At 41.3% G+C, this 14,621-nt stretch overlaps 1 protein-coding gene across 4 annotated transcripts in view; it reads left to right on the forward strand.

The window, feature by feature from the left end:
- Window positions 1-14,621, forward strand: part of Brat (tripartite motif-containing protein brain tumor) — a 114,311-nt gene that overhangs the window by 83,516 nt on the left and 16,174 nt on the right. For all 4 annotated transcript variants that reach the window (XM_083037534.1, XM_083037517.1, XM_083037524.1 and 1 more), the window contains one exon: window positions 1-14,621. This exon is cut by the window's right edge and continues 16,174 nt beyond it. In XM_083037534.1, the coding sequence (XP_082893660.1) occupies window positions 20-2,548 (2,529 nt within the window). In that variant the 5' untranslated portion in view covers window positions 1-19 and the 3' untranslated portion in view covers window positions 2,549-14,621.

Raw genomic sequence — 14,621 nt, forward strand, 5'->3', positions numbered from 1 at the left:
GGATGCCGGTTAACTGAAGATGGCCTCGCCGACACCCTCGCTGGAATCGCGCGCAAATTCCCTCGGGTCCCCAGTCTCGCTGTCCCCTGTAACAGTGAGCGGCAGCTCGCCGCCTGCTAGCGATTCGGCGATCTGCGACGTCGACAGCTGCGATTTGTGCCTGGACGCGCCGAAGTCGGGCGAGGATCCGTGCCCACGCTGCCGACTGGGTAGTACCGGCGGCACCGGTCGCACTCGCTGCACCGGCTGCAAGTCCAGCGAAGCGGACGCTGTTGCGCGTTGCTACAACTGCGACCAGTTTCTCTGTCCGAATTGCGTCATGGCGCATCAGTTTATGCTCTGTTTCGAGGGCCATCGGGTGCTGAATCTGGCGGATTCCAAGCTGGAGACCGTCGGCGGCGGCGGTAGCAATGGCAGCGGAAGCGGTGATAGCACAATCACCGGGACGACGGAGCTACCACCTAAGAACACCACCTGCAACGGCAGCGGCGGCGGCGGTGGCGGAGGAGGTGGCGGTAACAGCCTAGTGATCAACGGCGGTAGCGCTAACAACGGCAACAACAGCGAGAAGGTGCACTTTTGCTCGCGACACAAGCAGGAGATAATCAAGTACTTCTGCCGGAGCTGCGCCGTGCCGGTATGCAAGGAGTGCACGCTTACGGAGCACGTGGTGCCGTTGCACGACTGCGCCCACATTTCGGACGTGGGCGCGCAGCTGATCGAGGGACTCGCGCGGATGGTTCAGGAGTGCCGCGCGAAGGCGGTGGACGCTCGCGCGGCCGTCAAAGCGGCGGATCACAGCACCGCGGTGCTGCAGGTACAGTATCACAAGGCGCAAAACGAGATCAACGATACGTTTCAGTTCTATCGGTCGATGCTGGACGAGCGGAAGCAAGAACTGTTGAAGGAACTCGACTCGGTATTCTCGACCAAGCAGATCTCCCTCAACGTTCTCGGGCAACGCGCCAACGAGATGGCGGACAAGATTATGCAGACCTGCGACTTTGTCGAGCGCGTGACCAAGGTTACCACCATAACCGATTTCCTCATGGTGAAGAAGATCTTCGAGACCAAACTCCAGGCGTTACTCAGTTACACGCCGAACACGGACATAGCCAATCAGACCGCGGACCTCGAGTTTGTCAGCAATTACCAGGCGATACAAGTGGGCGTGAGAAATACTTTCGGTTACGTACGGAGTAGCAGTAATAGCGAAAACAGCGCCGGCTCGATCGGCAAGCAGCCACCGATCGCGCGACCTACCGCCTTGTCGAGCAACGGCATCGGCAGCAGCGGCAGCAACATCAGCAACGGACCGGGAAGCGGCGCGGGTTCCCTAGGCGGTCTCCTCTTGGATCGTACTTACAGTAACGGCCTGATCTCTTCCAGTATGAATTGCGGCTCGTCGTCGTCACCTTCATCGATCGACACCATCAGCACCGTAATTTCGAAACGCTTCAGCTCGGCCAACAGCCTAGGCCCATTCTCCACCACGATCAGCGATGTCAACCTGAACGGCATGAACGCCAATCCGTACGAGAAGTGGAGCAACGGCGGTAGCGACGTTTATCCGGTTGTAACGACGAACGATCACTTCGCGATGCCGTCAGCGGTAGCCGTGGCGGCGAACAACGCACCCGGCGATTCCGTCCTCGACCTAACGTCAAAGCTGATGTCCTCTACCGCGATCTTCCCGCCCAAGTCGCAGATCAAACGGCAGAAGATGATCTATCACTGCAAGTTCGGCGAGTTCGGCGTGATGGAGGGTCAATTTACGGAACCGTCAGGCGTCGCAGTGAACGCGCAGAACGACATAATCGTCGCCGACACGAACAATCATCGCATCCAGATCTTCGACAAGGAGGGCAGGTTCAAATTTCAATTCGGCGAGTGCGGTAAGCGCGACGGTCAGCTGCTCTATCCGAATCGTGTCGCCGTGGTGAAGACGTCCGGCGACATCATCGTCACGGAACGTTCGCCGACCCATCAGATACAGATCTACAATCAGTACGGTCAATTTGTGCGTAAGTTTGGCGCGAACATCCTCCAACATCCGCGCGGCGTCACCGTCGACTCGAAGGGACGTATCGTCGTAGTGGAGTGCAAGGTGATGCGCGTCATCATCTTTGATCAAACCGGCAACGTTCTGCAAAAGTTCGGCTGTTCGAAGCACCTCGAGTTCCCGAACGGCGTGGTGGTAAACGATAAACAGGAGATATTCATCAGCGACAATCGCGCTCACTGCGTCAAGGTTTTCAATTACGAGGGCTCCTACCTGCGTCAGATCGGCGGCGAAGGCATCACCAACTATCCCATCGGCGTGGGCATCAATACTCACGGCGAGATACTGATAGCGGACAATCATAACAACTTCAATCTGACCATCTTCACGCAAGACGGTCAACTGGTCTCGGCCCTCGAGAGCAAGGTCAAGCACGCGCAGTGTTTCGACGTGGCGTTAATGGACGACGGCTCGGTGGTGCTCGCCAGCAAGGACTATCGGCTGTACATATACCGTTACGTGCAGGTGCCGCCGATTGGCATGTAGAGCAGCGACGCGTCACGACGACGACGATGATCGTCGTGCGCCAGTGTCAACATTTGTCATCGTATCATTATCACCACCACCACCATCCCCATCATCATCGTTATTATCAACATTGCCGCTCCACATCGTTGGACAGCCGTGCGGGATCACCGCGATCTCGTCGATCTTACCTTTCACCTACGCTCGCCTGTCTTCTTCTACAACCATTGTTCTACCATCAACGCTCGCGCGCTCAATTCACCACTGTTATCATCACCTTCTTCGCCCGCCCCCATCTACGAGACGTTTTACGAACCGCCGACTATTAGAAAAGGGGCGCACCATACGCTCCTTATAACAGGGATCGACTCCCTCGAGCAAGTGTCGTTCACGCGGCAAGAACAGAGTCCCCGAAGACTCTGCCGTGCGACATCATCGGACATCACCGATCGACGGTATGCGAGAAAGCATAGCGCGCGCATTATCCTCTCGATGATACTCTTCTCCGGTAGTCCGTCCGGACGAGGAGAGACACGCGTCGCTCTATGTGCAACTCTCGCGACGTCGAATACAGTCGAGGATCCGCAACATGAAAGAGAGAGAGAGAGAGAGAGAGAGAGAGAGAGAGAGAGAGAGAGAGAGAGAGAGAGAGAGAGAGAGAGAGAGAGAAAGAACGTAATCAACCTGCTGCCCCGACAAATTCGCGCGCGCTCCTTTCTTCGCGCGTACGCGCCGTATATATCGCGTGCGCGTGCGCGATAACTTACTTGTTAATGTTGTTATAATACTGAAAATACTGTTGTTGTTGTTTAGTTGTAGAGCTCGCCGCCGCTAGTCACTTCCCCCCCTCGCCTTCCACTTCTCCCTTTCTTCCCTTCGCCGACCCCCTGTTACCAACCCAACTCTATCCCTTCCGCTATCCTACACCAAACCACGATCTTCTCTCTGAGACCTCGTCCGATGATCGTACACCGAGAAAGCGCGTTTCTATCCCGACGACACGTTTTCGTTTTGCTCTCTCCGACGTGGTCGATCAGTCTGTCACTTTCGGTTATTCGCGGTTCGAAGCATCTCGGTGAAAGAGCTCGCGAGGAACTTTGCAAATTGTCGCGCGAAACATCGTTTCATCGTTTATTCTTCTGAGAGATCCATATGATCCATCGCAACGCAAACGATTTTTGATCCTTCAGTCTTAGGACTGGATGAACTGAAACTAGACCCCTCTGTTGAACGGCTTGTATGGTCTTAGAGACTCGTAGACAAGTTATTAAACCCATACACATCGTCGACATGTCTCTCGAGCAGCGGTCTGTAGTTGATCAATCGGTTTCCCAAATTGTTTGCGCGCTATCTGAATGGATAATTGCTTGATTTTATAGTAGAGGTAAAACATCCAATTGATCCATGCGACATCGGTCGATGACTCGCGCTAAATGGTTTGAGAAATTTGACGAGAAATTTCAATATAACAGTTTCAGCATAGCAATCGACAGATTTGGGTGAACACAAGATCGTTGAATCGTATGCGGACGCGTGTTTAGAGGTACAACTTTGCCGATCATCCATGAGACCAACCAGATGATTGAATCGTCGCGAGAAGTCGTAGAATAAGCAAGTGTAAGTCTATACGGTAGATCGAACGATATATCCCTCGCCATTGAATTCCCCTTTGTGATCATCATTTTGCATTTTTTTTCTGTGTGTATTATCGACAATTCCTACGGAAATTCATCCTGAGGTGCACTTCGTATTCAATTATGACAGCGACAACAACGACGATGTCGTCGAACGGTCATCGCGTATATTATTACGTTTACTTCTTCTCGATTTAATTTACTGTTATCGATTAGTTTTTCTTTATTATTTTTTACCTAGTTAATTTCTATACCTATCTCTCTCCTGTGCATTCGTTTCTGTTGTTCTATTGCGCGACGTCAAGAATTTAAAAGCCGATATCTATATTAAAAATACTTGATCGCACGCACAGTTTTTTTCTAGCTAGTTTTCATCGCTGTGAGATTCGCGTTGATAAATTTAGCAACCGCTCACTCTTGTGTCAGGCACAAACGACGTTACTCAATAAATTTGTTATTCTTCGGAAACGATACGTAAATAATTCACCTTGGAGAGGAGAAACCACCTTGGCAAGGTACTGAGAGTCTGATGCTAAGTATTATAACCCGCTCATAGAGATTGACGGCGCAGATAAATTGACGGAGAATAATGAAAAATCGTCTAAAATTCACACCGAGACACGCAGGAATCGTCGGGCGCTCGTAGAACCTTAGTATTATTATAACAAGAGATGAAGTTTTTTTTTCTTCTTTTTTTTTTTAAGAAAAGGCGAGTGTGCATGGAATTTTTTTGAGCGTATATCTGCTGCGTACAGTTGACGATGTAGAAATTTATTCTCGGCCCCTGATAGCAACAAATGACGCGATCATGCATGTTTATCGTTTTTATACATCATCGTCCTCTTCAACCAACGAAAGCAGAAGGCGAATCAGTTGCCTTCTCCAACATCATTTCCCCATCCCTGGGCGAAAAACTCTCTCCTTTCTCTTCTTTTCTTTTTTTTAATTTTATTTTATTTTATTTTATTTTTTTTAATATCATTATTAGCCTAGTAGTATTTGTAGCGTATATAGTAGCTATTAGTCGTTTTTTAGTAAGCGTGTAATACTTTCCTTTTTTTTCGCACTGTATCTCGTTCTTGCGATAAGTTGCGTTATCATCCAACTACTACACTGTGGAACACTGTCTGTTCTCTGATTTTTCGCTTGTGTCGTTGCTGCTTTACGTTCTTAAATTTCGATGGAACCTGCCAACGAGATTAGAACCCCCATCGACAGCCCCCTATTATTCCTCCCCTCTGGTTCCCCTCTCCACCCGACTGTCGCGTAGCCGTTTTAGGTTCACGTCGGCATCATCTCGTTTACTCTCAAACTTATAGTATTAATATATTTTGTTGGAGATAAAAAAAAGAGAGAAAAAATCGCGCCAATCCTACACGCACGCACACATGTTTGCCCTTATTATTATATTTTTATTAATATTATTGTATTTTTTATTATTATATATTATTACTCTATTAATATTATTATAACGCTTGTGTGTCGCGACTTTCGACATGTGACACTCCTCGATTGTCGATACGAGACGTTGCTCCCATCCTCTGGTGGTATATATACTTCTGTGAAGAGGAAAAAGAAAAGGCTAGCTGGCACGTAATCCTAATTTCAATTCTATTACTCGACTACGAGAACTCGCGAACTTGCAGATCTTCGATTACCGAATTATTATCGTCGCTCGCGGAAAAACATCGGGCGCGATTCCGGAAGTTTCGGAGAGTCCAAAGTCGATCCGAAACTTTCGGACTTGGCGCTTAATCATTCATGGAAAAATTCATTAAATTAATCGGAAGATGCGATGGATTTTTTTTTATGTGTAATGAGCGATTAAATTTAATCGAATTCTTTTAAAGATTGATTCCTCATTGTTTTCGATCAAGTTTTAGATATTATTTCAACCTGATATAACAGATTTTTTTTTAACAGATTAAAAAAAAATAAAATATGTGTAACGATTTATTAACAAGTTGATCATCCGTGAGTTGATTAGACGAACAATTAAAATAATTAAAATATGTCTGAGTTCACGATTTAGAAGACGATTGATCGTAATCGAAGATCCTGAAATAATCCGTGGTCATCGCTGTCTCGTGATTACTTGATTTGGTAGTCGAGATAAAAATAATAATTGAAACTCTGATATGAACGGACATTTGTGAGATTGACTGAATATTTTTTGTTGGCCAATTAAAGACTTTGATCTAAAGATTCGAAAATTTTCGATCAGCTTTTTATTATGCATTTATTATGCTCGATCAAAGAGAGAAATAAATTGTGATCCAAGTATTTTGTACCTGCTATAGTCACTGTTTATAAATGTGCTTTTTTAAGAGAGAGAAAAAGAGCAAGAAAGAGAGGGAGGAAACATATAAATAATAATGTATGATCGAGAATAAGTGCAAGAGTTTCGATGACGTTTACGTCTCATAAAATTGATAGATAAATTCAGAGACTCGAGTTACGATAAAAATATTTTTCATTATGCGATCAACGAATTTTGTGATGTTTAACAGATACAAGTACATTAGGGTAGACGTTAAAAAAAATCGTGGATTCTTTAATTTCGACGAATTACGATCGAATTAAATAAACAAATGAATGAAAGACTACCGAACCAAGTGATCGTCGTAGGTTCTCATTCTTGTTCGTCCTTTAGATTTAAATTCTGCAGACATTCCGTGAATAATTTCAATCTTCGAGTTGCGATCAATTTTTTATTGGAAAAATCAATGTTATATTATTCTCGACCGCAAATACTGAACATTTTCCGATCCTCGTACGAGGACCAAACTTTAAGGACGAGCAAGGACGATAGATAATAACAGAGGTGCCCGGGGAAAGAAAAGAAAACACTCAGGAGTCACCGAAAGAAAAAATATATTTTGATTATTCTCGTTTTTTCTTTCTTTCACACATAGCGATTTATTTCGATATTCTCTATTTTTTAATTCTTCGATCGGTCCCACTTTCGCACCGTCTCTGGCTAAACCGTCAAGCTCCCTTTTTCAATTTCTTGATTCATCAAGGCTGTTTCAACGTGTGAATCTCGATTGCGCGTTTCTTTCTCATTTATTTTTATTTTATTTTTTTTTATTTTAAATAACATGACAAAGACGGCACGCCAGGAGAAAACGGCGCGAAAAGCGGGATATATATCTTCTTTCGAGAAAGAGAGAAGAAAATAATACAATATTTTGCGGTGCGGAGGGGATAAAAAGGGTAAAGTAAAGCGCGAAATGGCATCACAAAGGTATCTGTCCATTAGTATTTATATCGCATAAGCATGCGTTGATCTGTAGTTAACATTACTCTCTCATTATTATCATTATACCTACTTTTATTATTAATTAGTTACTGTATTATTAATTATCTGGATATATATATATTTTTAGTTACTATTATAATATTATTATTACGTATTATATTATTCTTATTCAGTTATTGTGTATCGTTATTACGTTTATTATATCGCGAAAAGCCGAGAAGAGAGACGATGCGCCACCTTGCCAGCTAGCCATCACTACCAGCAAATTTGTCGCACTCAATAATAATAATAATAATAATCATCCGATTGCGTCAGACGCGCGCACACAAGACAAGAGAGATTAAATTCCATTCCTAAAGCATTACTCCTAAAGTAAGAACCGAGAGCTGTACGTACATACGTGCGTGTGTATACGTGAACGAATAAATGAGTGAGCGTGTATGTATGTATGTATGATGTATATATGTTATTATTATTACGTGCCTACGTGTGTGTATTTTATATATATTTCGTGCGCGCTCTCGCGTTATTAAAGAAAATGAGACGCGCGCAAAAGATGAGAGAACGCGTATAATCATTTCGATATATTGTCAATTTTTTCTCATACAAACACTGTCAGCCTCTCTTCTTCCTTATTTTTTTGTACTGGTTTGTTATGTTATTATTATTAATATTATAATATTGTATTATTATTATTATTATTTTTAGATGATACAACTCCATTGTTCTTAATTTAATTGTAAATCGTATTTTTGTTTGTTTTTTAGTTATTTTTTGTTGTAAAATGCTTTTTAATAATATTTTCAGTTCACATTACGCACGAGCATTTGTGGTCTTACTTTATTTTTTTCTTCATTCTATGCGTTTTTCTCTTCTCTCTACACGTCTGCCTCCTGTTTCCCGACAACGTCGACGGCCCGCTTCGGAAAATCAATATCGTCTCTCTCTTTTGAGGAAAGTCCATTTTGAAGCACATCGAATCACAGAAATCCGACTCTTAAGAAAAGTCGAAAACTGTCGAAATGGGGATGGAAAAAGATCTAATTAGAGATTTTTTTTGCAGCTTCACTGTTTTACATGTAGATTAAATTATTTTCGATCTGACGGCGGGTGATTTTTTTTTATCTTGATTATTCATTATTCAAATAATTCTCGGATAATGACTTTTTTCGCTTTTTTCCAGCTCAGAAATCATATTATCGCGTAACGATTGATATTTTCCAATCCGTCGATATCTCCTCATCCCGATAGCAATCTTCTCCACCTACGATCCTTGTAGGCGTATTATATGCGCTTCTGATGCAAGTATATGTAATCGACGAGAGAGAGAGAGAGAGAGGACCTGTTTCCCGACGAAGCTTTCTCGCCGATGGTGATCAGTTACATACATTCCAGTATAACGTGTGGCGTTACATAGCAGTGTGTTCCTCTTTGATTATAGACAATGCATTATATAAACTATAGATATCTTAGCGTAGTTAGTTTGTTGTCCACCAACACACGCGGTGGTGTCCTCATTACGTAGCTTTTTTCGTAGCAATTTAAAGGCACTCCATGCAAGAAAGAAACGCGATTCAAAAATTTTTATACCTTTTGCCTTTATTAAGATTTTATTTATCGTAATTATTTCATGACAATAATTGTTAACAAACATTAATTTATTATATATACCTAAATTGTTCATATCCTACAGTAATTTTCAATATCTGTTTCTTATCGATTTGGTTTCTACAAAAAAATTGAAAGTGTCCAATTATCATTATATTATTTAAATTGGAAAAATATTTACTTTAATGAAGCCATCACTTGATAAATGTCAAAGAAAAAAAGATAATAAGTCGACGAATTATAAATAAGACGAAAATAAAATCTCGAAGAAGACAGGGGGGTTGCAACAATCAATCGAATGCGATTGAGCTGATGGATGATCAAATCGATTGCTTTTATTCTCTTGAGTTGAATTTGAATTTTGCTTATCTCGTTCCTAATATACATCTTTTCCTTCTAGTATTATTTTAAACGCGAGTTGTTTGGTTGATCATTTTTCGTGATATACAATTCGCTCCCGCTTTTCCCGAACACACACAGTTTCCTTTTCAGGCGACGATCTTTCGCGACGAACGATCAGCAAGAGACAAAGAGAAACGGAGGAGAGAAAAAACGAAACGAGGTTCACGGAAAGAAAAGTGTCCAACCGCGGAAGGGTTGAAGGGCTCCCCTTAATAAAAAAAAGCGGCGCTCGGCGACGTCGATCGCCGGTGAATTATTAATAATAATAATAATAATAATAACGAGAGATGAGAGAAAAAAAAAAGAGACGAGTTTTTAGAAACCTATAGCGGATTATAAATATCACATATATATTTTTGTACGTCGCAGCGCGCGTTAATTGTATTTGCCGATCGCGCCGAGCGCCGCCGAGAAACGAAACGATTTTAAAAATCGAAAAACAAAAAATGAGAGGAGAATAGTTTACGCATTATATCCTCTAAATCTCGCTCGGACTCTTCCGACAACTTTTACGGCAGAAATGAAAATTACGCAAATATGCATCCTTTTTATCCGAGTCTCAGTCGAGAATCAGAGGATACATCCCCTCTGTAATAAGGGAGAGAAGGAAGTCGGAGAGGAGATCGAGACCTGATGACCAACAACGCCAAAATAAGGTATATCCATGCATTTTCGCTAAAAAAAAAGGGAAATCTTTTTTTTTTTTATCATCCATACACTAATGCGAGACACAAAAGACATTAGCGGCGCGCGACGACTCTGTGTAACTTTTGCGAGAAAGCGAGAGAGAGAAAAAAAGAAGAAAAATTACATTCTTCCCGGGCCCAAGTAATGTTACTTAATGAGTAAAACCAAAAAAAGCAACTGTGAAAGTGAAAGAGTGTGAGAGAGAGAGAGAGAGAGAGAGATTTTGGGGGAGAGAAAGGGAGGAAGGTCGAATGGTTGATTGCTATTTTTAACTCGTGAAAAAAAATACCACTCCAAGTATTGTTGCATGCCTAGTTATATACACATTGTACTTGCTGCTGAGCCGCAGCTCTCTCTGACACCACATGATGGATATTAATAACGACGCTGTAAACGAAATTCGCAATAAAATCGGCGCGTCGCGACGTCGTCCGCTAGACTCTGGTTGCCGATTATATTCACGCGTCCTTTTCTCGAACTACATTATTATTGGATATTATAATTTAGCGAAGAGATAGAAGAACCAACGATCAACGCGGGTTAACCGGAGTCTGAAAGTTAGGCGACTCGCGCGCGCGCGCGATCGCGATTTCCTTAGTCCGTAAGCGATATACGCGAATTAATTATCGTACGCATATATCACTAGCATGATTAAACGTGGTGTATACGTATATTCCGCGCGCGATGTGAGCCAATCGACGGTTTCGGATGGCAAGGAGCCTACGAACGGAGATAAACGAGACTTTGGAGTTTGACATCTCTTCCAAGATCAGTATTGATCGAGGAATTACAAGATCATTAATTAATGTTATCGATACATTTAGCTATCCCGATGTGATCTCGTTGCTCTCGAGCATGCAACTCTGGAAAATACGAGTCAAAGGTATCTTTGGTAAAAAAAGACATTGATGTAGATTCCCATTTCTTGATGAAAGGAAGAAAGCCTTCTTATACGTGTGCGAAAAATGAATTATGACGTAATACGAAGAGAAGGAGATTCGAAGGGAAGAAAGGGAGATGAACATTTGGAGTACAAAGATGACGCCGAAAAAAAATTTTTTTTTTATTATTATCATTATCACAGCCCGATCGATTTCGAGCGAATTATTTCAGGCCCCGGTCGCGTCGTTCCACCCCGGAATTTAAGTAGATCTTAAGACGTTACTTGATGTTGTGAATGGCCAGTTATCGTTGATCGTTGAACCGCCCTTGCTTCTTATACTTACCTCGGGGAAAAAGTTTTTAATGGATCGTCCGTGTGTTGAAGGCGAAACAACGCGATCGGCCCGTCGCGTTTTCACTATAAAAGACAATTTCCCTTCGCGTTTTTCCTCCTCTTCTCGTCGATTTTTCCGACATATCGTCTCTTCGCTCTTTATCTCTAAAATTACAAATTACACGAAAAACGTTTTGTTCCAAATCAAGCTTCGTGGAATTTCTAGAGTTGCATGTCTGATAAAATAAAATACCTTACATAGGATCGATGCCGAACTCTGGTTTCGACCAAGAAGGAAAAAAAAGATAGTTTTGACATATTTAGCACCTTTTTGATAAAAATGCAACCGAGAAGAATCATCGCAATCGAAAAGGTGTCGCATAACACAGATTTCGCGTGGACCAGTTTGCGATTAACTTAATACATTCCATTAAGAGGAAGAGATTATTAGAAAGGAAGAGAGAGGACACACGGTTTCCTTTTCTCGACGAAAAAAATCGATTGTCTTGCTGAAAGCCGTTGATTGGCCACAGCACGTGGCTATACGATATGTGTTGTAATTTAAGATACGTTTTTCTAGGCTTAGAGATCTCGTGCGTTTTTAAGATTTAACTCTAGCGAACGAATAAGAAAAAAAATTTGAGGGAAGAGAGTAAGGAGAGAGGAAGAATGTACGTGTATAAACAAGAGAGAGTAAGATTTTGCTATGTGGTGTATAGAAGATAAGAAGCCTCCAGTATTCCAGGATGTCTGTATCGTAATCGTTTAACCCTCTTTTTAATTTCCGAGCGTGAGAAGGAGGGAGAAGGGGGCGCCGAGCTATTCCTTTAACTGTTTAAGGAAGTTAATACTGAAAGTAAGATGGGGAGCGCGCATTTTAAAGATAGAGAGTGAAAGAAAAGGAAAAGAGAGAGAGAAGGAGAACCTATATGTACATGTATGATTAATATGTAAGTCGAGTGTTTTATTCGTCGGCAAGTTTTCCGGTGCCGCCCGTCATCTTGTTATTACTTATTGTATAAGTCGTATGGCAAGAAACTTATACGATTGAATGTCTAGTCATGGCCTCTCGATACCTTTGCTACTTTGCATCGCGTGTAAAACAAGTTAAACACTCAAGCGTATGTAATAATTAACACTATTAGCCGGTAAGGGGACACACGTACACACATACGTATATAAAAATATATATACATATGACACAAGTACACGCGGGAGGGCACGTGCGCGAAGCACACAGATAATTACTATTATTAACACTCTATTATTACTATTACCATTAATATTATTATTATTATTATTATTATTATTATTATTACGCTATTATTATTGCTCTATTATTATTATCATTATTATTAGAGAAAGGGGATTTTAATAAGAAGTATTCTCTATTTGCGTGCGTCGTCGTGATGTCAGTCGCACATCATTATTATCATTAATTATTATTGACATACGACAATTATAATTAATACTATCCCCGACTATCGAGAGACTCTCTGTTGCCAAACGCGCGAGAGATCGCGCCATTTTATATATTATCAGATCATTATGACATATATTCGCCACCGTTTATTATTGTTTTCGTCGAATTATCTTTCGTCTCCTTTTTTCTTTTGTGATTTATCGAATTTATCGCGCATTTATTTGTACAATTGTCGATTTTTATCATTGTCTTTTGCGCAAAAGAGAGCATCGCGGGATACAACTCTTCTAGTCGCCAATTAATTACCGATCACCCGCGATGCGATTCTATTATTGCAATTATTAATATTATTATTTATTTATTATTACTCTATTACCACATATATTATTATATTATTGCTAATATTATTAGTTTTACTATTATGATTATTATTATGATTATTATTATTATTATTGTCATCGATAAATTATTATCTAATCTAACGTACGCGTCATTATATTCCACATAAATCCTATTCATATCTATATTCGCTAATCGAGCATATAATACAGACACATAATATATGCATAATACATTACATTATAAATATACGACGTACATGCATATTTAAATTAACTATTAATTATTACATAGATTGTGGTAGGATTTTATTAAAAAGAGTTAATACGAGTAAGAGAACGAGAGGAAAGGAAGGGAAAGAGACAGGGAGAAGGTGGAACGCGAAGAGCGGGAGATAAGCATTATTTGTGACAAGTTGAACAAAAAAAAAAAAAAGAAATGAAGAATAAAGAAAAAAGTAAGAATAGTTAGACCGCGCCCGTCGCGACGCGCGTGTGTCCGGTTGAGAGTATATATGTATTTTTTTAAATTTTGAAATTAAAAAACAAAGAACACATAAGAAAAAAAAAATAATTGTGTGTGCGTGAGTTTAAGAGGGAGGCGCGAAAATGAAAAAATAAAATAAAACTGGGAACAGTACTATATACTTGTAGGTTATTAATTAATGATGTCGATGACGTCACATGGCGATTCAACCATTCGCGTTGATAAACACGACGAAGCGATGAGAGAATAAGGAGGATAAGGCGACGCAAAAATGAAATGATGCACGGGAGAAGAGTAAGCTGGGACTTAAAGAAAAGGGGTTGAAAGGGGAGAAAAAGAGAGAGCGCTAAAACTTCTCGCATACTTTTGGTTAGACGATAGCAACGTTACGATTATCGCTCGTTATCAATATACAGTTGAATGTTGCGATTGCTATCGAATAACATTCCATACCGTAATGTCTATGGCGCTTTGATTTTCTCTCGCAACATTCTCGGATTACGATAATCGATAAGCTCGTAACACTTCCGGCGGGCGGGCAACGCAAGGGAGGATGCGGTAAATAAATATAAAAAAAAGAAAAAAACGCCCAGCGCGATAAAATGCGACAATAGCGGCTTAATAATTTGCATAAACAACAGATAGATCCGCGGACGCTTTTGGCGCGTGTCGAGCGCTTAATCCTTGTACTCTCAGAGAATCAGGTGGACACCGTATATATATACATAAAAATATAAATATATATAGTATATATATATATATATACGGTATATATCGCGCGATATATATATATTCTATACTTTTTAAAATCAAAATATCTTATCTAATAAACACACACGAATTTACGAATGAGAATTTCTCTTTGTATCTCACGCGATCTCTTAGCTACAATAATATTTAAAAAAGAAATGTCGATAAAAACTTTTCTCCGATTGGATCAGCTTCCACTCTCGAGTAGTCATCTCTCTCGAATATCCTGGTAGTACAATAATTAAGAGACAGCGCACACGTAGGTACGTCTATCGATACGATGAAGG

The sequence above is a fragment of the Prenolepis imparis genome, unplaced genomic scaffold (genome assembly GCF_030444845.1).
Source record: "Prenolepis imparis isolate NDT839.2.m4 unplaced genomic scaffold, iyPreImpa1.0 SCAF_1, whole genome shotgun sequence".
Lineage (NCBI taxonomy): Eukaryota > Metazoa > Arthropoda > Insecta > Hymenoptera > Formicidae > Prenolepis > Prenolepis imparis.